This window comes from Lepidochelys kempii, chromosome 20 (genome assembly GCF_965140285.1).
Source record: "Lepidochelys kempii isolate rLepKem1 chromosome 20, rLepKem1.hap1, whole genome shotgun sequence".
Classification (NCBI taxonomy): domain Eukaryota; kingdom Metazoa; phylum Chordata; order Testudines; family Cheloniidae; genus Lepidochelys; species Lepidochelys kempii.
In genome coordinates, this window is record NC_136399.1 from 27325628 (window position 1) to 27350330 (window position 24703).

The 24703-nt window shown below is 53.3% G+C and overlaps 2 protein-coding genes across 2 annotated transcripts in view; both read left to right on the plus strand.

The window, feature by feature from the left end:
- The first annotated feature begins 587 nt into the window (after positions 1-587).
- LOC140900817 (hepatic lectin) lies at positions 588-6412 on the plus strand. Its single transcript, XM_073318674.1, has 6 exons — positions 588-630; positions 3002-3109; positions 4487-4555; positions 5125-5276; positions 5792-5904; positions 6277-6412. Exons 1-6 carry the CDS (start codon positions 588-590, stop codon positions 6410-6412), a joined length of 621 nt encoding a protein of 206 aa, XP_073174775.1.
- A 7322-nt stretch (positions 6413-13734) lies between these two features.
- Positions 13735-24703, plus strand: part of LOC144929580 (LIM homeobox transcription factor 1-alpha-like) — a 62271-nt gene continuing 51302 nt past the window's right edge. The window contains 3 exon segments of the mRNA XM_078849550.1: positions 13735-14255; positions 14258-14593; positions 15773-15853. Coding sequence (XP_078705676.1) covers positions 14228-14255; positions 14258-14593; positions 15773-15853 — 445 coding nt within the window. The 5' untranslated portion in view covers positions 13735-14227.

Sequence of the window (24703 nt, forward strand, 5' to 3'; positions counted from 1 at the left end):
ACGATAGCTCCATAATACATATATCTGTAGGACAATGATCAGCCTGGGATCCATTTTATCTTCTTGTGTAAACATGTCCACTGGGACACCGCCAGTTCTGTGTGGAACAACTCTGCGAGTGCTTAGTAACTGCTTTCCGAAGACAAGAGTGCTGTGATTTTCTTCCAGAAAGAAGGTCCTGAGTTGTTGCTTTTGTGATCAAGCTGCTTTTTTTCTTACGTGCATGAGGGGAGCAGCTTCAGGAACCAGGCTTCTTGTATTTTTGCTCTTGCACAACTTAAAATTGACTAAGAGAGTTTTGAATAGAAAGAATGAGCTGGTTGGCCAACCAAGACCTTTTAGTCTGTTTGAGCAGAGGAGTTATCAGGACCACGTTTGAAATGGAAGCAATCCAAACAGCCAGGGCTAGAGGACAAGTTACCTGGAACATGGTGTGAGCACTGCAGGTTATACATTAACCTCTGGATTTAACATTCCTAGTGGAATTGTGAATTCTCTAGTCTAGATATTTCAGGGAGCAGGGTTCCACTTGGCCATATTCTAAAGCCATTTAAAGCCACCTCTGCCTCCCAGTCATCATTTACAGCATGGACAAGGAAAGGCTTCAAGATGAGCTGCGCATTTTTAGAGGTAAGCCCTCTTCCTTCCCTTCCATCCAATAGCTCAGGAATGGGAGGAAAGATTGAAACGGGTCTCTGGACCAGATGAGTGGGCAGTCATGGGGTAAGAGGGAAGGTCCTCTCATGGATCAGTAGCTAGTTAAAAGATAGGAAACAAAAGGTAGGAATAAATGGTCAATTTTCCAAGTGGAGAGCAGTAAATAACGGGGTCCCCCAGGGATCTGCACTGGGGCTGGGGCTGTGCAACATATTCATAAATGCTCTGGAAAAGGAGGTAAACAGTGAGGTGGCAAAGTTTGCAGAGGATACAAAATTATTTGAGATAGATAGGTCAAAAACTGACTGGGAAGAGAGACAAAGGGATCTCACAAAACTGGCTGACTGGACAGGAAAATGACCAATGACATTCAGTGTTGACAAGTGCCAAGTAATGCACATTGCAGAACAGAATCCCAACTCTCCATGCAAAATGATGAGGTCTAAATTAGCTCTTACTATTCAGGGGAGAGATCTTGGAGCCACTTTGGGGAGTTCTCTGAAATCATCCCCTCCATGTGCAGCAGCCATCAGAAAAGGCAATGGGACGTTAGGAACCATCAGCAAAGGGAGAGAGAATAAGGCAGAAAATAGCATCATGCCTCCGTATAAATCCATGGTACATCCAGACCTTGGATACTGCCTGCAGGCTGGTCACCCCATCCCAAAGAGGATATATCAGAATTGTAAAAAGTACAGAGAAGAGCAACAAAAATGACGAGGAGGCTGGAACAGCTTCCATCTGAGGAGAGATTAAAAAGACCGGGACTGTCCGTCTTAGACAAGAGACGACTAACCTGGGGGGGGGGGGGGGGATACGATCGCGCTCTAGCCAGCCGCGATGGGTGTGGAGAAAATGAGAAAGTGTCATTTACCCCGTCATGTAACACAAGAACCCGGCCTCACCCAATGCAATGAATAAGCAGCAGGTTTAAAACAAACGTAAGGGAGTACTTCTTCATAGAACACACAGTCAGCTGTGGAGTTCATTGTCAGGGGGTGCTGTGAAGGCCAAATGTATAACGGGGTTCAATAAAGAACTAGATAAGTTCATGGAGGATAGGTCCATCAGTGGCTATTAGGCAAGATGGCCGGGGACAACCCCAGTTTTCTGGGTGTCCCTAAACCTCTGACTGCCAGTAGCTGGGACTGGACGATGGGATGGATCACTTGATAATTGCCCTGATCTGTTCACTCCTTCTGAAGCACCTGGCACTGGCCGCCATCAGAAGACAGGACACTGGGCTGGGTGGACCATTGGTCTGACTCAGTGTGGCCATTCTTAGGAGTGTGCTCTCTGCTGCTGCTGAACAGATGCAGCAGAGAAATCTTTCCTCACCCTGACCTGCAAGAAGGGAGACGAGCGTCTCTGGCCAATTCAGTCTTTGGCCTCTCTGTTCTGACAGGCGGGCTAATTAGTGCTAATTGTGCTGGGCTGTTTGAGACGAGCCCTGCTGGGAGCTGTATTTTATGCTTTTCAATGAAAGGGAAATAGTTTGTTGGCCGGTGAGAGAAGGAAGTGGCCTTTCTATAGAGATGTTACTGCTTTGAATAAGACTCATGGGCCCTGATCTTCTGAAAGGACTGTGAGGGTCCGACTCGAGGCGCCTCAGAGGGGCTGGGTTGTTTCGGCACTCAGCATTGTCTGAAAACCGGAGCCCCCCTTAAATTGTCTTAAACCGGTCACGACGTCCAGAGTGTGCAGCCCCTCTCCAAAGGTTGAGTCACAGGCCTAATCGCCCTGGGATGAATTTGGAATGTTTGTTAAACATCAGTTAACGATGGGGAAAAAATAATCCTCTAGAGGGCACATGCTAAACAAAACTGTAACACTGGATACTTGGTCACAGTCTGAATGGAAGCTTAAACCCTTCCATTGTTTGAGATTATTACCAGCCCTTATAAGGAAGTTACAGTCATGAGAGGTGTGTCCCATGAATGGTTAGAAGCTTATAAGCTCTTTGGGGCAGGGCACGTCTCTCTGTTCTGTGTTTGTACAGCGCCTAGCGCAATGGGGCCTTGATACATGACTGGGGCTCCTAGGCGACGCCATAACACACCTAATAAATAACATACAGTGCCCAGCACACTGGGGTCCTGATCCAGGATCAGGGCTCCCAGACACTATTGCAGTGTGGCTAAGAAGAAAAAGCTGATAGATAGCTGTAAGTTGTAGTTATAAATGCCCTATCGATCTCTATACCAAGCAATTAATCATCTAATTTAGGGTTAATCATTTATCAACCCTTTTTAAACAATGAATGGGACCTTCCTGCAAAGCAGCACCAGAGCCGCTGCGAACCTGTCAGTCTGTGACCCTTCGCAATCTTTCTTCTGTTCTAAAGACAGGAACTTCCTCCGGCAGAAGCTGAGATCCTCCCTCACAGTCTACGTGCTGCTGGCACTTTCTTACCTGCTGATTGTCATCCTGTTTGTGGTGTCGCTCTCCAGAGGTACCTTGCGTGGGGCCTTCGGGAGTTGAAACGTTTCACGTCATTGATGAGGAAGGAAGTTGGGGGGACTCAGAGAGACGTGCTCAGAAGCCCTGGGGTCAAACCCTGATACTGAGCCCTTCTGTGTCCTTGTTCTTCTTTGTCTTACCAGCAGCAAAGAGCTCACCCAAGATTCCCCCTGTGCTGGGTGCTGCGTGGACACAGGGAGCCAGCCCCTGTCTGGCAGAGCTCTCAGGCTAAACTGACACAGGGTGGGAAGGGAAACAGGTACGGAGAAGGGAAGTAACTGCCCAGGCTCTCCCAGCAGGCCAGGGGTTGAGCTGGGAATAGAATCCCATCTCCTGAGTGCCACCCTGTCCCCTGCCTGTCCACCTCGGTAGCAGGGCCCTCGCCGTCTCTGTGTCTCCATTTCTCTCCAGCTGCAAAGTGGGGGTGGTATTGTATGTTGTTCTCTACCTGGCGAGGGGAGGCAGGTGACGTGACTTTGAAGGTGTGGCACTCTAGCATTGTTATAGAATGGGCTCTATTGATTATCTTCATCAATAAGGTAAATTAAAGCCTTGCTCAAAAGGACCCTGGTGGGCTGAGGGGGCGGAGGGGTGGGAGATAAATTAGGTCAAACTTGTTTAACCCTTCCATTGCCTCACACTGAGGTCTTGTTGCTGGCGCTGGGGGTGCTCTGCCAGACATAGCTGGCATGCTGAGTACTAGCAAGAGGGTTACTCCGTCAGCACTCACCAGCCCAAAAAGGAGACACATCCTAGCCGCCTTGGTCACACAGAACGTGGCCATAACCCCAGGGCCAGGCAGATCCCCAGAGCTTCATGTTGGGACTTTTCTGGGCGTGGATTTTTGCACTGATGTTGTGCAAGTCTCTAGTCACCTTTCACACCAGCGCTGCTACGACAGCATAGCTCCCCTAGGGCACCAATGCTTACTCTGGGGGACAAACCCTTGGAAACACCCACCGCAGCCTTTGCAAATCTGCCTGGAATTTCTGGTGCCCACTGGGGATTGTCTAATGGCAGTTTTTTTCTTTGTGTATCCCAAGGTGTGTTTGTTTCCCACCAAACCTGTTAAATCCTGCTTCTTATTCCAGGATGAACCAGGTTGTAAACCCGGGAGAATTAGTGCATTAAGGTGCCCAGATCACCTTGCCCTGTGATTGGCTGTAAGGGCATGGTTTTGGGTTTCCCTATGGAGTAAATAAGTCTTTGGAAGGTGTTTCTCGCACACGCAAGTGCTGGTGAGCTCGCTGGGTAAAGGGTGTTGAAACCCAAAGATGACTCAATGTCACTCAGACATAACAGGGTGGCATCAGGGTCAGATAACCTGGCGTTCTCTCTCTCTCTCTCCCCCCCCCCACCCCGATTTTAGTTTCAATGCTCTCTTCCCAACTTAATGAAATGCGCAAGGAGCTGAATAACTCCAGCAACAATTTCAAATGTAAGTGCAGGGCACTGCCCTGTGCCCCCTCCCCCCTGCTCCTCCCCAGCTCCCGACTCCTGCTGCCTCTGCTGTGTCCGCCCCAAGGTCCACTGCCCCTGCAGGAGCCTCTTCCGTCCCATATTCCTCTTCCCGCCCCTGCCCTCGGCTCTGCCCACCTCCCTGGGTTGCCCTCCTGCGGACACCTCGCTCCTTCTGGCCACAGCTGCCACTCCCTGCTGTGATCATTCGTTGTAGAGTGTCTGTTCAGACCCTAACACCAGGGACCCTGCTGTAAGGTCCGTCCCCAAGCAGAAATTCTGGGGCTTTACCTCTTCTGATTTTCTTTGGTTCGCATCACCCTGCACATGGGGTGGGGTGGGGTCGTCCTAGTTTCTGAGCCATTTCCTTGCTTCGGAGCCTAGGCCCCAGCTTTCTCCTGTTTGTTAGACAGAAGCAAACCCCTGTAGAATTGCGACTGGACACTTCCAGCGATAACCACTGTTTTGGAAGTCAGGTCCTTGCAGAGCTGGGGTCATGTTGTCATTTCCACACGTGTCTCTGACTCAGCTGGTCCCACCCCTTTCCAGTGTTCCCGTGTGGACCTGAGGCCCGGGAATGGGAATACTTCAGCGGGAAATGTTACTATTTCTCCTTGCATGCCACATCTTGGCAGAGGGCGAAGGAGCTGTGTGAGGAGAAGCATTCGTTCCTGGCCATCATTAACAGCCATGCCAAGCAGGTAAAGACGAGAGTCTGGATGGAAAGCCCCTGAGCTCCTTTCTCATGGCTTGCCGTCTCTCAGGGCCTCTCTGTCATTCCCGCATTCTTAGCACCCACAGGGAACTAGCCGCTTCCCCCAGCTAACTCTGCAGCACCCTCCTGTGGGTCCCCATCGCTACACATATCACAACTCTTTGCTGTGGGTGGCCAGTGGGAATTGAACGTGGCTGAAAGCACAGGCTTCGACCACTTGAGCTGAAGGAGCAACTCCATTAGCAGTCCAAGGCTTTTGTGCTCTTTGTGCCAGCCACGCAAAGGGGACGTCACTGAGACCCTGGCCCTGAGTGGTACATGCTCTGTTATGGGTCCCTGGATGCATGTAGCGGCAGAGCCCTGTGGGGTGTGTGACACATTGAATAGACATGGCTTCCCCAGCCCCACTTCTGCTGTGATGCAAACGGAGAGTAAAATTGCACTGATCCTGGTAAAGGAGATGACTCTGTGCTTCCTCCCCCACGCCCCTTCTGGCCGTAGAATTTTATCATGTACAGGACACGCAACCAGCGCTTCTGGATCGGCCTCTCAGACCGGAATGCAGAAGGGGAGTGGAAATGGATCGACGGGAGCGACTCCACAACCGGTTTCACGTGAGTGTGGGGCTGACCCCTGCTGGCTACCGCTCTCCTTCTTCCTTAATGCCGCAGGCCTCCTTCTGCAGAACAGCCTCTGTGTCTGTTGAGAGAGCCCGAAGGCGTGGGGCTGGGCCACATCAGGGTAAAATCAGGTCATGGGAAGCCACATGGGGTGTTGATGTCCAACTTTCCGTGGTGTATAAGGCTGATGGTTTTCACCAGCAATGGGCCTACATTTCAATCTCTGAGCCAGCCGTCCCCCTAACTCCAGGAAACACCGGCTTCAAATCCCCATGGTGTGTGGCTCAGGCCCACCTCCTGCTTTGACCCCGCTCTGTCCCCTGCACCCCGTTCCTGCCACTCCAGCTGCAGTCCCGCTGTGTTTAGGTACTGGAAGGAGGGGGAGCCCAACAACAGTGACCAGAACGAGGACTGTGCACACGTCTGGACCTATGGGGAGTGGAACGACGTGCATTGCACATACGAGTGCTACTACATCTGTGAAAAGCCTGCACCTCCGTGAGCAGAGACCGGACCAAAGCCACCTCCCAGCCACACTGCCTGAACCTGCAGGTCAGTGCAGAGAGCCAGCACTGCCTCCTGGTGGTGACAGAGATGCAAGCCAAGGTCCAGCCCTTTGACACTGTAAACATCACACTAATCTTTTTACTTTCCCCCGCTCTTCTGTTCTTAATTTATATTCCTTTTATCTTTGTGTCCACTTCCTGTCAGCTCCTCCATGGGTCTCTCTCAGCCATTGGGTCAGTATCCTTGGGAGGACCCAGAAGGCACTTCTGATGCTAAAAGTCTGCACCTTTCCAGCTTGAGCCTAGGGCTGATCAAAAATGTTTTCAAATGAAGATGTTGTTGAAAAGTTGCCTTCTTGAAACCAAATTTTAAAAATGAGTTTTCAAAATGTTCTGGGGTTTTTACTCCCCCTCTCCATGCCAATAAACGAAAAAAAGAGGGGAAACGGGTGAAAATGGGAAAAATTTAAAACCAAACATTTTGGGCCAAAAATTATTTTTTTGGGAAAAAAATGAAAGGAGGTTATGAAGTTTTCAAAACTAACCAAATTTTCAAAATCCATCCCACCCCCAAATTGCATCTGTTTTCAGTTTTCAATCAATTGGCTGTAACAGACTTGCGTCCTCCGTGGGTTGGGCACCTCGGTAACATCCGGAGACTTGTGGGTCACGCGTGGGTGCACTTGGAAGGTTACAGGGAACCAATGTGCAGGGTCTGCTGAGAACCACAAGAGGCCGCAGTGGCAGCTGAGTCCTCCCTGTTTTTAGCAGGTGGAATAGTGAGAGCACAGGGCAAAGTTTGATGCAATCACGGGGGAAGTAACCAGTTTAGGATCAATAAGAGCAGACACAGATTTATCCAATGTGTGATTCCCTGCCCTCAGGGAGTCAGACACAGTCACTAGGTATGGGGTGTGCCAGTTAATAGCATTTATAGCCATCTCTGCAAGCTCTGATCATAGGGTTAGAGGAATCATAGTGGGGATTAGCGAGAAATTCTTTCCCACTGTAGAGCTAGTTACACTGGCAGAGGGGAGGGTTGGCTTTTCCTCTGACGCAATGAGCAATGGCCACTACCAGAATAGATGGACCCCTGGTATGAGAGGGGATGACCCCAGACTAGCTGGGGCAGTGGCCCTCTCGGATATGAATCCTCTAATGCTCCTCTATAAATTCAGAGTTAATGGCCACATCTGCAGCTCTGTTAGCGTCTCTGGATTTGTCAACTCCATAGGTGCTGGAACTAGGGGTGCTCCCACACCCCCTGGCTTGCCGCGGTTTCCATTAGATGCAGGGTTTGCAGTTTGGCTCAATGGCTCTAAGCACCCCGCTATACACATTGTTCCAGCCTCCCTGCACAACTCTGAGGTCTCTTCCCCCACCCTCCAAACCCTGGTGCTGTTTCCCCCAGGAATTCTCTCTCTGTGGCATGTGACTCTCCTATTCCCTGCACAGGGAAAGCTCTGGGTCAGATCATTCTGGTGGCCGGGAAAGTCTCCAGCGAGGGATGGTGACAGATACATATCTCTCCATCAGACATGGTTTGGTTCAGCTGCGGCGGGTCTGGAAATTATTTCCCTGTGAACAACTTAATTTCTGTCAACAGCCGTCTTTGAAAAATGTTGGCGGTGTTATTGAAAACTCCTCCAAAAATCAGCCAACAAAAAAAACGACACTTTCCATGGATAACCAAACAATTTCACCTGCACACCTCTCCCCCCCGCCCAAATATTGGAAAATAGATCTTGGAAATAGATCTTGGAAGATAATGTCCATTTTGTAAAAAAAACAACAAAATTTTCCTGGCCAAAATAAAACTCTTGATGGAAAATTTACAACCAGCTGTAGTTGAAACCTGTAGGCACCAGATGGTGCCCTTCCGCCCACAGCAGAGCGCTGGAAGTGGAAAGTTGCACTCAGCATAAAGCCAGCTTCCTTTGCTGTCTCCTGCGCTTTCTGTCCTTTCCTCATTGTACAGTAAAAAAAAGAAATTGAATAGGCTGCAGATTGCAGGCCTAACGGTAAAACTATTTGGCTGGGGGGCTTCTGCTGCCCTGGCACCCTGAGCACTGTCACGATAATAAATAATTAAGTCTTCTCATCAATCAGTCTACAAAGGAGGCGACTCATTACTCCCATTTTACAGACCTGCATTGTACATCCCCTGAGTTCTCAGCACTTACAGCAGCTTACACAGGGTTATTACGTTGCTAATAAAAACAGCCATAGGACAAGCCGTTGCTCTCGAGTTGGAAGTGAAATGGGTGATGGTGAATTTGGAGCCCCTGGTGCTCAGATTTGCAAAGGGGCTGAGCACCCACCCGTCCCATTGACCTTGCAAATCAGACATCCCCATCTTGATTAGGGGGACGCACATGAGGTAAGAGTGGCGCTAACACGGTTTATTAGGTGTGTTACGGGAGCGCCTCGGAGCCCCACACAGGACCAGGACGCCTGTGTGCTGGACGCTGTACAAAAGATTCTTGTGTACAAAACAAATTAATAATCTCTGATGTACAAAGACACCTAGGGCCCAAGCCTGTATTCCTGGTGAAGGTCTGGGGCTGGATTCGACAGTCATGTACCCTGGCATAAATCTAAGCTGCTCTGTCTGGGCCTGCCCCTTGCAGCAGCACCTAGAGACCCACTGTGCTAGGCGCTGTACAAGCACAGAGTGAGAGAGAGCCCCAGAGCCAGGCTGGGGTGGTGTCCTGCTCTTCTGTGTACCATGGTAGCAGGGCCCCCTTGTGCTGCACCTGACACAGTCCCTGCTCTGCAGAGCTGGAAGTCTAAAGGGGCAAGACAGAAACTCAAGGCCCAGAGAGAGGATGCCAGCGTCATGCAGGAAGTCAGAGGCAGAGCTGGGAATTGAACTCAGGTCTCCTGTCTCAGCCCAGTGCCCCAGTCATTAAACAAGGCCTCCCTCTGAGAGGCCTCTGGAGAGGAGCTAGGATCTAATCCTGGCTGGGGCACAGGCAGCTGTTGTCAAGGCTCAAGTGCCAGGGTGAAGGATTTGCGTCGGATCCTTCTCCTGGAGCAAGAATATCTTGCAGACAAGTCTGTCGCCTTTGTTCCAGTTGGAGTTTGAGAGTAAAAGCGAACAGTGGGCTGCGCCTTGCCATGCCCCGACCCTGAGCACATGGAGAACCACCCTGTTAAACCCAGGGTTGTGAGTTCAATCCTTGAGGGGGCCATTTAGGGATGGGCAGCTGGGATGGATACAAAGGTGACAGCCACTTTCTACACCCCTTAGCTTGGTTAGGGTTGGGGAGGATGCACACTTAGGGGGCTTGGTGCACATGTTAAATACCCAGGCAGCTGCTCTAGCCCAGGGGGCCCATATGCTCTTCCTCTGCGTTTCATTGGTGGACAGCGTTCGCCAGCGAGTTTATACGGGTGAGTCCCCAGAAGGCTGGGGATTGGGAGTGGTTGGCAGGCCCCATTGTCAGAGTCTCCAAGAAGCACAGTGCATTGTGCTTCCTGTACACAGGTGAGACCTTCAGAGGGTCAATCTGCCTCTGTCTCTTCAAGGTGGAGAGAGGCCGTCTGGGGAGCTGGGGCCGGTTGTTACTCTGGCAGGGCCTAGCACGAGTAGGTGGGACTGGATGGAGAGTGCTGAGGTTTCCCCACACACTTCATCACTCACGGGGCGGAGAGGGCTCTGCTCAGCGAGGGGAAGCGGGCTGCGCTTCGCCAGAACCTCCTCCGGCAGCAAGGCCTTCCGCAGTGCCGCCATTACACGAGATTGATCACATGTTAGAAACCTCAGCGCCTTCATCTGTAGCGGCTGCCTGGGGAGAGATTTTGCCAAGAAGCTGCTGCACTCCAAGGCCTGGCAACCGCATGCATTGCAACTGCCAGGGGAAGCATACTCGAAAAGGCCATGGCTGGAACTCTAGCCAGGGGGACTAGGAAAGTATCTGGGGGCTACAGCGAGTCAGAGAATGGGCAGGATCAGCTGTGACAAGTTAAAAAAGAAACAAGCAAATTTCACACAAACTTTTTGGGAAAATTTTCAACAAAACAAAACTCAAAACAATTGAGGTTTGGGTTTTTTGGTCCTCCTCCACCCTGCCTCCCTTCTTCCCCACTCAAAACAGGAGGGAGAGAATGAAAACACACACACACACACACGTTTGCTGCCAAAACATCTAAAACTTTTACTTAAACCAAACTTACTGTATTTGTTTTTAGATTTAATTAAACAATGGGGTGAAAATGTCTGAGGAGGGCAGCAGAGGTCTCCCAACGCCAGCCTTGGCTAAGCACAGATTGCGGGGGGGCAGGAAACGGTGGGCTGGGGTCACTGCTGCACCCTGGACAAGGCTGCCCAGGCTGCAGGGGTGCGCAGCCCAAGGGACATTTCAGGGCTTTGGTCCTGGGGTGGAGAGCCCCTAACAAGAGTCACACACCTGTTGCACTTGGGCAGCCTCAGGCAGGTCAGGTCCCCCAGCTGGCCAGGTGCAGGGCCCCCTCCCAGCCCGGCCTGGGCAGCAGGCTGGGGCAGAGACCCAGGGCTGTGCGGTTACTTCTCTACCAGAAATAAGGGCTCCAGTAAGGGGGCCTTGTGCACCCTGGGGCATCTGACATCCCCACAGGCCAGTTATAGCCCCACCCTCCACCCACTCCCCTGAGAGGGTCCCAGGGCCCCCAATTATATCCCAGGTAAAACCCCAATCCATGAAACAGAGAGAAGGGTCTCTGGGGAATCATTGAATATCAGGGTTGGAAGGGACCTCAGGAGATCATATAGTCCAACCCCCTGCTTAAAGCAGGACCAGATCCCTAAATGGCCCCCTCAAGGATTGAACTCACAACCCTGGGTTTAACAGGCCAATGCTCAAACCACTGAGCTATCACCCCGCCCCCGGTGGGGGGGGGAATCTGAGGGGGCACGATGGGGCAAGGTCCAGGGGGCATAAAGGGGGGTCGCAGGGAGCAGGGTGGGAGTGGTTCTGGGCTTTCTCGCTGTTGAGAATTTTCTTCAGGTTTTTTGTGTGTGTGAAAATTTTAGCAAGAAAAACCCTGGAGCCTCCCAGCCACTTCCTGGCACACCCCACTTCATCCCCCCCACCCGCTTTTATCCCCTTCATCCCCCCACCCCCACTGACTATTATCCCCTCACACCTTCCACACCCCTTCATCCCCTGTACCTCCTATGCCCAGCCCCCCTACCCCTTCATGCCCTCACACCCTCCACACCCCTTCATCACCCCCACCCGCTTTTATCCCCCACACCCTCCATACCCCCTGTACCACCTATACCCAGCCCCCACTCTCTTCAAGCCCCCACCTGCTTTTATCCCCTTCACCACCCCACACCCCTTCATCCCTCTGCACTCCCATGCCCAGCCCCCCAGCCTCCTTCATCCCCTGCACCCCCTTTCACACTCCCGCAATCTCCACACCCCTTTATCCCCCCGTACTCCCCCCACACCACCCCCCGTACCCCTCCATCCCCTGCACCCCCAATTCCCAGCCCCCACACCCCTTCATCCCTCTGCACTCCCATGCCCAGCCCCCCAGCCTCCTTCATCCCCTGCACCCCCTTTCACACTCCCGCAATCTCCACACCCCTTTATCCCCCCGTACTCCCCCACACCATCCCCGTACCCCTCCATCCCCTGCACCCCCAATTCCCAGCCCCCACACCCCTTCATCCGCTGCACCCCATTGCCCCCCGCCTTCACTGCTTAGCCCCCCAGCCCCGGCACCAGGGAGGGGCGGTGCCCCTGCAGCCCTAAAGGGTCCGCAGCCCTCCGCCCTCCCCCAGTTCGGGTCTGAGCCCAGCCGGGCCTGCGGCTGCTAATTGCGATGAATGGACCATGGGAATTCATGGGGCTGCGCCCTAAACACCCCAGAGCCAAGACGCGGGGACGCGTCCCTGGGCGCCCCCGACACCCCTTGCCGAGCTGCCCCAGTCCCCCCGCTCCGACCCCCCCCCCACAGGAGGGAGGTCCCGGGACCCGCTGCGGGGCCGGTTCCCGGTGGGTTCTTGTCTCTGCCCTGTGAAGAATAGACCCGGTTTGATGCCTGGGGAGGGGCGAGTGTAGACCCGGTTTGGGGCCGTTAATGCGGAGAGGGGGGTGAGTGTAGATCCGGTTTCGGGCACTTTAATGCGTTACCCAGCTTCGGTTTGTTACACAAACCGGATTAACCCGAGCCCATCGGATCCGGCCTGTAACGACCGTCGCAAAGCGCCCGGCCGCTGGGCTCGGGCCCTACCCATGCCTATGGGGGCTCCCGCCCTTTGCCCCTCCAGCAGCCGCGGCGAGAGGCAGCCAGGGAGCGGGGCCGCGCCGCCTGGGCCCTGAGCCGACCGGTCACTCCCCTGCTCCGAGCAGCCCCCGGGTCGCGGTCACACGCGGGGTCTGTCACAGACACTCAGACCCCTCACCCCGGCTGGCCCGTCTCGCCAGAGGTGCCTGCTCTTAGCCCCAGGCCCCGGCCCGCTCCGCTGGCTGCTGGCTGCGGGTGACTCCCCAGGCCGGGATATGGCCCAGTGGCGCTATAAGGCCCGGCAGGAGCTGGTGCGGTGACCCCCGCGGGGACCCCACGGGAATCCGACGGGTACCGCAGCGCGGCCCCTAGCCCCGGACTCGCCGCGCCTTGCCCCTGGAACCCACAACCAAATGCCCGGTCTGGGCCTGCCCCGGTCTCTATAGACTGGCTGCCGGTCTGTATAACCCGACCCCGGCTTCTCCCGCGGGGCCTGGCCAGAGGCCCACTTCCACCGCGGACCCTTCACCCTCCTGCCCGCCCCGGAGCAGATCTGCGCTCAGGTCTCCAGCGATTAACCCCTATTGCTCCGGCTCTGTGTGAGACACCGGCTTCACTTCGAATTAATGCGTGTGATCGATCCCCTCGGACCGATAGGAAACGCCCCGCCCAGGAACAGCCTTTAAAAACTCCTTGAATTCGGGTCTCCCTGTTGCCCCCTGCGGAGCCCGGGCCCCGGGGGCTACAGAGTCGGGTGGGCGAGGCTCGCTGGGGACCCCTGGACCCGCGGGCCTCTGAGGCTCGCTCGCTCGCTCGCTCTGGGGGTGGGGGCGAGGAGGCGGAGGCGGACGGGGCCTGGGGAAGCCCTGGCAGTCTGAGCCGGGCGCTGGGCATGGACTTGTTGTGTCTGGGAGCAACAGCGCGACTTTCTCCCCCTGGATCCTGGCCTGAGACAATAGGAGCCCCCCGTTCGCAGCTGGAGCGGTCGGGGAAGTCTCTGTCTCTGGCATTGCAGCCCGCGCTGGGCAAGCCTCCAAGCCGGGTAGGTGTCGAGATTTTTGTCTGTTCTCCTCCCCGCGTCGCTGCGAGCGGGGATGGGTGCATGGCCTGGGGGGAGGGATACCCACGGGGCGGAGGTCTCAGCTCGGAGGTACCAACTTATCCATGGTTTATGGAGACCCTGGGACACAGCTCCCCTCCTGGCTGGGCGCATCCCTTCCCCGTCCCCCAATTTTCCTGCGGTGCGTGGGTATCCCTGGCACTTAATTGGGGTTGAAAATTCTCCAAGGCTGCAGCCGCCGCCCCAGCTCAGCGGTGAGGGGCGCTAGCCAGCTCCGTGCTCCGCCCGTCTGTCCCAGGCAGGTTCTGGTCTCTCTGTGGAGCCGGGGGGAGAAATCCCTGCTGGGGGGCTGCCCTGCAGGAGAACAGGGTGTAAATCTGCACACGCGGGCGGAGCAGCCCCGAACTCCCGGCTCCAGGGAAGCCAAGAGCAGAAACTCCCCTGGACTTGGAGGGAGCCGGGGTCTCACCCCCCGCCATTAGAGCTCCGGGGTCCCACTTGCCCCCGGAGAGCAGGGACAAAGCCAGGCTCCATGCGGAACCGGGGCCCGCCGCGCAGCCAGAGCCCCGCCAGCCGGCAGCGACCCGCCCCGGTCTGCGGGCGAGTCCCAACGGAACGAACGAAGCCGAGCCGGGACCGAACCGGGGGCTTCGGCCGCTGAAACCCGGCAGGCTCGTGAGCGCTGCGGGCCCGGGGCTCGCCCCGAAATTACTGCGGCGACAAGCGAAGCCCGCGGGCCCGGGGAAGCTCCGCACGAAGGACACCAAAGCGCCGGGTATTGGGGTAACTAACCCGAGAAACGAACGAAATTTCGTTGGTTCCGATTCCGCGGCCCCGGCCCGGCCCCGTTTTGCGGAGAGCGGCGGCTGCGGGACCGAGGGGAAGGACGCGCCCGCAGGTGAATGCGGCTCGCGGGAGCGGGGCTGGGGGCCGGGGGGCGGCCGGGGGGCTGCGGGGAATTGACCCGGCCGGGGCCGGCCGGGGCTAGCGGGCTCCGGGGCCCAGGGGCGGAGAATTCGTTGTGGTTCCATTAAAGCGGCACCGCGGGGCTCGCTTGACCCAGCGGCGCCGGGCGGGTGGCGAACCAGAACCGCGGGCATCGAGCCGAACCCAGCGAGCCCCGGCGGGGGAAGGAGCCGCCCGCGGGGCGCTGCCCGCCAGGGATCGGGGTGGGTAAAAACCCAGCTCGGCTCCGGGGATTAAAGCAACAGGCGGAAACGGGGGGTGGGATTCTCCCCGCCCCAGGGCTGGGGGCAGAGAACCCCACGTCCGAGCCCGTTACCCGCCCCATATCCTACCCCGGTAACCCGCCCGACGTCAGACCCAGTTATCCGCCCCACATTTAGCCCATCTTAACCCTCATTATCCGCCCCATAACGAACCCATCCTGCCCCATAACTTGCTCCTGTAACCTACCCCACCAGCCACCCCATCTTTCCCCCCGCCCGCCAATCAACCCCATCCCGGCCCAGATACTCCTCTATCTCCGGGGCCGATCCATGGCTCACTCGGGGCGGGGCGGGGCGGGGGCTGAACCGGGGTAACCTCTGGGGGCTCTTCCCCCCACAGGGCTCGGGGAGCCTGGAGGTCGATAATGGTGGCGGGGGAGGTTCTTTATTGCCCAGAATAATGTAAAGAGATTAGGGGACTAACGTGTGCGGTGGGAGAAGGGGGGGACGGACCGGGGGATACAGGGCGGTGGGGGACAGACCGGCGGACATGGTGAGCTGTGGGGGACAGAAAAGAAGATTCGTGGCCAGGCAGATGGGGAACAGGAGGGGCGGGGGGGATGGACAGATGGGAGCCACGGCGGGACAGACCCGCACAGGCTGGGGAGGTTGGACTTCGGGGTTAGGTTCCGCCGCCTCCTTTCCTGCAGGTCTCCCCCTGCAGCTTCGCTCCCACCCCGGGAGGTTCAGCTGAGAAACCCCCTCCCCTCCAGATCAGGGGATCCTCCTTCCCTGCCCCAGGTTTCCATGCCCCCCTCCCCCGGGTTACCTGACCCCTCCCCAGGCCCAGGGCAACCCCTCCGGGTCCCAGTCCCGTGCCAGAACTAACCCAGTCTCTCCCCCACCAGGTTCTCCCCAGCGCGGCTGGAGCATGAAGACCGAGGAGGCACCATCCTGCTTGCAGCAGGCCACCCCGGTGCTGGGCTTCGGTGAGTGTCTGTATGGCCTGGGGTAGCCGAGAGACAGACCCTCCTCCCCGGGTAGGGAGTGGGCTGGCTGGGTCGCACCCCATCGCTGCTGACTGCCCGGCGTCCCCCGTCTCAACCCAGAGCTGTAGAATAGAGCCGGGACTTGTCTACACGGGTGCTGCTGATGGATTCGGTGTTTGCTGTTACTGCTCCAAGCCGCGGGGTGCGGCAGCCCCCCCTAGTTCCAGCACCACTGCTTGTCTACACAGGGACTGGCGCTGAAAGAACTACGTGGCTTTGAGTTCACACAGCCGGTTAGTTTGGTGCAAGTCTGGGAGTGGGACCTGAGTGTTTTCCACAGGAATTGAGCGATGCGGATAAAGGGGAGAGGGCTCAGAGAAGGGATAGGAGCATGATTACAGGGCTAGAAACCTGCCCCTGACAGATCTGTGACGGCAGGGGGGTAAGGCAGACTGACTAAGCGATGCCTGCAGGCCCCTGATTTAGTGTTACCCGCAAATACTGTTCGTTATCTAATGTGGAGTGTTTAACAAATGTCCATGTCTTCTGTTGGTGGATTTTGTGGTTTGTGAAAATAATGCAATTCATCTTTGTTAGGGTGTGGGGGAGAGGTAAGGGGGAGCCCCAAAATATTCCAGCTGTGTGCCCCAAAGGAGCTAATTCTGCCTCAACAGACTCCTCTTGGTAGCTTAACAAAGAGAAGGTTAAGGGGCGACTTGATGCAAGTCCACAAGTATCTGTTGGAGGGCAGAAATTTGATAATAGAAGGCTCTTCACTCTGGTTGTAGCCAGATCCAATGCCTGGAAGTTGAGGCTAGACAAATTCAGACTTTTAACAGGGAGGGTGATTAACCATTGGAGCAACTTGCCAAGGGTTGTGGGGGACTTTCCATCACTGGCCATCTTTAAATCGAGATGGGATTTTTCTAAAAGATCTACTCTACATCCAGCCCAGTTATTGGACCCTAAAGCAGGAAATGACACAGGGAACTCCTGTGGCCTGTGTTTCACAGAAGGTGAGACCAGATGACCAGTCCATTCTGGCCTTAGAATCTATGAATTAATTTGGTAAGGAATTGACAAACTTACATTGCAATGGGACTCTTGAAAGCAGTTTGCCCTTTAAATTAATGCTGCACATTTTGCTGATTGGAACTCATTCGCCATCTTGTCAGTTCCCAGCTCAGAACAGGAACAAGAATTTTAAAATCTCATGTTTTTAGCTCAAACGGCTGCATTTTTCTACCCTTTAATTTTAAAGCCTTGCAGTCGGTAGGATCCAAAATGTCAGAGGCTTGTTTACTTCCAGTTTCAAGTCCAGCCCCTTCTGAGGAGGTTGTGACTCTACCAGGGATTAGATGTTATTACAGACAAGCAGCATTCCCACTTACACCCTACACATCTTTTATCCTCCATCCCGCGACTGGATTGTTCTCTTTACGTTTTCTTAAGTTATTGCTGGGTGCTTGGCCTTGTGCCTAACAAAACTCCAGGTGTGAATTATTGACCGTGCCCTCAGCTCTCCTGCTCACATGGCCAGTGTCAGTGAATCACAATACAGGCTGGCCATGGGCATGGCTCTGTGGCATTCCACATAGCGTAATCCTTGGCAACAGGCTCACTTGGTCATTTAATAATCTAATGTAAAGTGTGTTTTGAACAAGGAGGGGGAACCTCGCAGCATCTGAAGTTTTGTGGCTCTCTTTAGTTCTTAGAGCTAGCTCAAGTTCACATACCTTTGTTCTTCATTTAAATATCTGTTCCTACTCCCTCCCCCCAAAAGCTATTTAAGTATTAAAGAATCCCCCCAAATCCCCTAACGGGGAAGCTTATGCTTTTTGTAAGGGATTGCAGTCACCACAAAACCCAACCACAGAAAGTTACACACTATACAGCTAATGGGACAAAAACAGAGCTGGTTTGAAATCTTGCATTGAAACCGTTATTGGACAGAAAACTGGGTTTTTGACCAAATGAAAATGTATGTGGACAGCGTCTCCTTTCCACAGAAAACTTTTGCTTTTTATCAGACAAACAAAAACATCAACCACCACCAACAGGTTTTGGAGTTTTGATGAAAAGTAAAATATTTCCATGGGAACACAAAAATCCATTTTTCCAACCAGTTCCAGACAAAGACCATGGGCCACATTTTCCGAGGAACCCAGCCTGGGCACTTTTGGAGCTGAGCAGAAAATCTGGTCTCTATTTAAGTGCCTGGATGGGAAATGAGCTCTTGAAAATCTGTCCCCAGTTGTGGGTGCTGAGCCCTTGGGAATCCAACCCTGGCAGCTATTTTTTCATGAAATTTTTTCTTTCTCCCCCCTGAGTGGGACATGAACCCTTGGGTATGTCTTCACTTCAGATTTATCGAAACCTGAGTTAATTCTGCTCCTAGCCTAGCGTGAGTGAGAGCAGCCATACAGCAATCTGGCACTGGAACTGTGTGATTGTTAGCAGGTGAGGAGCTGACAGGGCAGCCAATTTGAGTTACAAGTCCTGCCACACTTGAGTTAAGGGGGTTTTGTGCGTGGACAGGACTCAAGCTAGGGGCAACTCTTGAGCTAATTTCTGCAGTGAAGACAAGCCCCTACTGTCCTCTGCGTTTGAGCCAAGCTTTCAAATCCACAGTGTCTGTCAGTTCCAAAGTAGGCGAAACGAGATCCCGCAGCCTTAGTGACCGGTGAGTATCGCGAACAGGCTGGCACGTTTCCCCACAAAACCACAGGGAACCTCCCCTGACACCCCATCCTGACCCCGCTGGGCAAGCACTAAAACTAACCCCACCGCCTCGCCCTTTCTGCTTTAAATGGGACCTTCCTTGTTTGTGTGGGTTTAGACCTGAGCCTGACCCCGCTCCTGCAAAGTGTTGTCTACACTACCCCCAATCCCTTAGGTGTCTCTGAATATTTAGGGATAAGCAGCCTTGGGCACTGATTCAACAAAGCATGTACCTCATTTTAGGCAGTGGCTTAAATCCATCCCCATTCAGCAATGTAGTTATGCACATTCTTAACTTTTTGGCACATGCTTAGGTCTCATGGAAGTCAAATGGAACTTAAGCATATGCCTACAGTAAGCAGGCGCTTTAGAGCTCTGCTGAATTGAGGCCTTAATGCTTCTCGGTGTGCATTGTGCAGTTTCATTGCGCTCTGTGAGTTCAATCCTTGAGGGGGCCATTTAGGGATCTGGGGCAAAAATTGGGGATTGGTCCTGCTTCAAGCAGTGGGTTGGACTAGATGACCTCCTGAGGTCCCTTCCAACCCTAACCTTCTATGATTCTATTATTCTTGCAGCTGGTCTAGTACTGAAGTGCTGCAGCTCCGTCCTACATGACTGGCAGTAGCAGGTCCAGAGGCTCAGAGCTTTGTGGCTGTATTTCATTTGTTTTTCTTCTAAAGGTGCATCAGGTCCTCTCTTCTGAGCTGGTTGAGTGTTTTGAATAAGAAAAAGGTGTCTTCAAGTTAGACAAGCACAAAGGAAACAATTTTAAAGATTTCTTTTTTAAACTTATTTGATCATTCAAAAAGAGCCCCTCCCCACAAATCATAGCCCCTCCCCCCACATTCTTTTGGGCTGCTAGGACTCCCCCATTGCAACCTGGAGTGAATTTGTCCTGACTGAATTTACTTGCTTGTGATGACAAGGCTGACAGGCCCAGTGCAGCTAAGGGGAGTGCTAGCAATAATGAGTTGGAGGGGGAGGGACCATTATTAATTAATTGGATTACAGCAGCAGCCCCCACTGTGTTCTAGACCCCTTCCATACAGCACGGGCCCTGGCTCTAAGAGTTTATACTCTCAAGTCCCAGTCATGCCATGTGAGGGTATCAGTGCTTAATCTGTGCCAGGGCTGAGCTCCGGCACCTCTGGGCTTGGCAGTTCATAGTCCCGGCACCTCTGGACTTGCTGTGTCAGTTATGAATGTAAAAAAATTGTTTGAGCCCCAGCACTTCTTTCCTTACAATTTAAGCCCTGCAGGGGTCTGCTTGCACAGTGGCTATTGCAGGATCAGAGACAGTGAGTTCAGGCAACAAAGCTCACAGGACAAACCACGCGATCATACTTCATCTAGTAAAAAAACCCATCCAATCTCCCACTGCCATGCTCTAGAGCCATTATTAAGTGGCTACGTTCTTACAGGCTTTACGGTAGAACTGAGTGACCTTTACAGCGAATCCTTTTCATGATAGGTATTACGGTAGCACTGAACGGTCCCAGCAGCACAGACAGGGAAACCCGCCTATACACAGACGTGCGGCTTTAACTATCCTGGACTAACTACTGTATCCTGGGTGAGCTGAAGCAGCCCAGCCCCCCTACTGGATGCAGTTCTAACAACATACATGTGCGTACGCAGGTGTAGCTGGGTGTAGGTTCTTGCACCTGCCTCATCCCTGTGCTATCTGATCGCCTTCCCATAGTGTGTTAGGCGATGCGGCTAGCATCTGTCACTTGTTTGGTCTTTTATCCTCTTCCCTGGCAAAACAAGCTCACTGACATATTTTATTTCGGGAGCACAGGTGCTGGAACGAGGGGTGCTGCAGCACCCCATGACTTGAAGTGGTTTCCATTATATACAAGGTTTACAGTTCGGTTCAATGGCTCTCAGCACCCCCCACTATAAAAACTGTTCCAGCCCACCTGTTACACCCCACACGCACCTGTATTGCTGTGTGTTTATTAGAGACATACACCTTGCACTATTCCCCTAAGGGAAGGGAAGTAAGCTCTCCTGGTATAACTGTGTTCAGCCAAGGAGTTGCATTGGTCTAACGCTATCCGTAAGAAGTCACACCCCTAGCTGCTACAAATAGCGAGTGTGGAGCAGACCTTGGTAAGAAAGAGTCCCGTCCCCAAAGAGCCTATGGGCTAAATAGACAAGACCAGCACAGGGTGGGAAGGGAAATATCTTGCCACCATTCATCGCAGGGAATAGAACCTCGATCTTGTGGGTCCCAGTCCAGTCTAGTGCTCACCCCACTAGGTCATGCTACCTCCATTACTCCGTGGGCAAGATGTTTCCCTATGGATGCTGAGGGGATGGGGGAGGGTTTATAGGTTTTATTCCCTCCAGCTGGCCCCGTCCTCTGATTTGCAAGCCCCAGGGTTTAGTTCAGAATGTGTTTGAATCTGAAAGCTGTCGAGGGCTTGGCGTAGTTCTGAATGTCAGTTGATGCTGGCAGAGCTGCGCTCGGGCAGCCCTGCTCAGGAATGGATCGTACGGGCAGCTTGTTTGCAGTGGCAGGCAGCAGTTCAGCGGAGGGGGCTGGCTCAGGTCCTAGTGAGTCTGAACGCAAAATCTAACAGGGGCTAGCAAGTGGGGTGAGTAGCCGCCTTCACTCATGATCCTCAGGCTCCCAAGGTGCCAACTACGGTAATAAGCCCTGATGAACCTAATTAATGTTATTTACTGTGAATGATTTCTCCTGGTTTTATGTAACAATGATAAGGGTACCCTTAAAGGCTAGTGATGGGCCAGTAGCTTAGCGCTAAAGAGGATCCTAGCAGCTGCCTTGTCTGAGCCTGCTCAGAAGTGTGCTGGGCTGAGTTCAAGCAAGTGTCTTGGACCATTTTGCAGTTGTATGTGGGTTTGGTACTCATGAAAGACTCTAGCTCTTGCTACAACTAGACATAAAGAAGGCAGACACTTTACAAATTGCCCCTCCACAGATTCCAAATGGCTACACTTTGCTCCACTCTTCCAGTCGTTCGCTTCCCACACACAGCTGTTCCGCTGCCCCTGAATCCTGACCCACAGTCCCCTGTTATTCCAGCCTTGGGCTCCTCCCCCTAACTCTTCAGATGCCCCTCAATCCTGACCCCCAGCTCTCCTGCTATTCCAGCCCTGGACTCTCCACAGGTGCACAGAGCTCTGTAGGGTTGTGCTGCTGAAATGCAATGAATGCTTAACTGTACTCACTTCTAGGCTCCTCTCATGTGGAGTTTGGTGAAAGGAAAGGCGGGGAAGGATGAAGGAAGAGGCAGTGGGAGGGGCAAGAAATTGGGGTAAGAGGAGCTGGAGGCAGAAGAGAGAGAGAGAGACGTAAGAGAAAACATAAAGATTAAAGCAGGGGAGAGAACAGAAACAAAACACAAGCAGAGCAAGCCTGAGTGAGCAATGCTCCAGGAGAAACCAGAGGCAGGAGGCATTGCTTCCTAGAACCCTGATTCATGCCCCCAACAGTGGCAGAAGCATTGGGGCAGTGTTTACAGTGTATGTGGGAGGAATTCTCCAGGAGGAGCAGACCTGGCAAAAATAAATACATACAAATAAATCAAGCCAGGTCACTTAGTGGGAAATTGTTGCAAATTAACTAAAAGGGTTAAACTGAAGTGGATTCGTTAAACTTAATTAAACCCTTGTGTGGATGCTGGTATTCAAAGTTAAAGTGATCTTAACTCAATTCACTTCACTAAACCAAATTAAGGCCAGTTCCATTCTGAATAACAGCATCCACGCAGGGATTCAATGTGGTTTAATTAAACCACTTCAGATTCACATCTTTAGTTAATTTGGATTAATTTTCCTGGATGTCTGTGTAGACAAGCCCTCATCAAAACTACTGCTCCCAGATTGAGGTTAGACTTCCCACACACCCTTTTTTCAGACTACTTTAGGCACTGATCTGGGGAGATCCTGAACTGCTAGACTCCAACATACAGGCAGTAAAAGAGCTCAGGAAGCCATGGAGAGGAACAGGGCTGCGTTTCTGTTAGCTGCCACTTTCCCAAACCATCTCAGCACTGATATTCCTCCATCAAATTGAGCTGCTTCCCCTGCTCTGACTTCCCTCTCCCAGGCCACAAGAATATCTGCCCATCTTCTTCCATACTGGCAAGCACGTGGCTTGGTGAGAGCCTGGGGGGAGGCAGCTCCTGGTGGGGAGGCAGCAGAGGTTGTTGCTGCTGTAGTAAAGAATCCTGCTTAAGCAGCGAGATGCAGCAGGAATGATTGTCTAACGGCAGAGGCTGGGCCAGAGCAAGGGCAATGTCAGGCCATGCAGGGTTAGGGCTCTCCCAGCACCTGCCTTTGAATCACAGCTACGGTTTGTTTCTATTGCAGTAACACCTAAGGGCCCCATTGTACAAACAAATAACAGAGACCAGGCTGGGCCCCAGAGGCTTCCCAGTCTAAGATATGATGCAAAATCTGTAAAGCACAGAGCCTGATTCTCCATTACCCTGCACCAGGTACTGTGATTTACCCCAGTGCAAGGACGTGAGCGTAGAACGCTACCATACTGGGAGAGTAACTTTTTACACTCACTTTACACTGCAGAAAGTGAATGTAGGAGGTGTGAGGGGCCAAGGAATCAGGCTCCTGGATTCGAGCCTGGCTCATACATCATCAGAATTGTTAGTTAGAGGGCCAGTTCCTTGGGCAGGCTCTGTCCTCTGTCACACCCGTTGCAGAAAACTGAATTGTGACACTCTGCTGAGTGCAAGGGGCCTGCACAGGTGTTGCTGAGGGGCTGATTTGACCCACAGAACCTTTATTATTGGAGGGTGCGTGACCAGGGCTGCCTAGTGTCCCTGCTTGCCTCGCAGATCCCCTAGGTAGTGAGTTTAGCAAGGCTGGAAAATCAACTCTTCCCTTCTATCTTTGCAGACTGGCTAGAAATCCCACAGCCCACTTCCCCCAACGCTGTGCACATGGCGCCCCTTTCCAAAGCAGGGCTGCTTTGCGTCCCCAGATGAGAGGGGCACAGAGCATCTCTGAGGAGGGAATTCTGTGGCCTTTCTTTGTTGGACATGCCAGTTCTCTCATGACTGCGACATCCCTAGTGCTCACATGGGTTAAAACTCACCCTGACCAGGGCCCAGCGCGAGGCCTAGACACCTGCGTGTCCCCCATGCAGGCCCCAACACAAGGCCTAGCTCCCAACCCTTGCTCTTGGGCAGGGCCCACCATCAGGCCTGTCTGACCCCGGCAGGTCCCAGCAAAAGGCCCTAGTCCCACCCCTGCCCCTGGGCAGGGCCCAGCATGAGGCCTAGGCCCCACTTAAGCCCTTACAAAAGGGGTAAATGTCACCTATGTGACTAGCTGGCACCTCTCCCACGCCCGCAGTAGGCTCTGGGTGAGCTCTGCCCCACGAGCCTGCCCAAAGGAGGATAAAAGAACAAGAGGCTGGTGAAGGGACAGGACAAATCAAGGGTTTAAAAACCTGAGCAGCTCAGCATGATGGGTGGGGAGACAGTGCACTCGGCTAAGGTACTTCATACCTGCCTGGCTCAGCCTACAGCCCAGATCCAATGCGCCAGAGAGCGTATTTATTACCCACCCGCATGCCTCTACCTTGGAGTTATCGCAGGGAAGCCTTTGAAGGGTAGCCATAGATTTATGTGATGATAACATCCAGGGGAAAAAATCTCAAGTCTCTGGAGCTCTCGCTATTTTAACTGGTTTAGCACCGCATCCCCCTGACTGGGATTAATCTGGCATACACCTGGGAGGCACAGGCTGGCTGTTCAGACCCAAATCTGACCTCCTTCCAAACTCTTATTGTAGATTGTCAAAAGTACTCAGCATCCAACAGCTCCTCTTGAGAACCACACATGCATCCCTGAGAACAACAGACCGTGCATATATTACGCCATTGAGAACCGTGGCGAACAGACACACACACACCCCACCACTGAAAACAGTGGGAGCTGCTGGGAGCAGATCACTTCGGAAAATCTTGCCAATGGTGCAAGTGACACTTGGGGCATTTTCAGCCCCCAATGTGCTGGTATTATGTGACTACCAAGTCCTGAGTGTAAGTGCTGGGTACTCTTGAAGATCTAGCTATTACAGACCCGAGGGGATGGTCTTCTGCATTCTATATTTCTCTTTAGTGGTGGATTT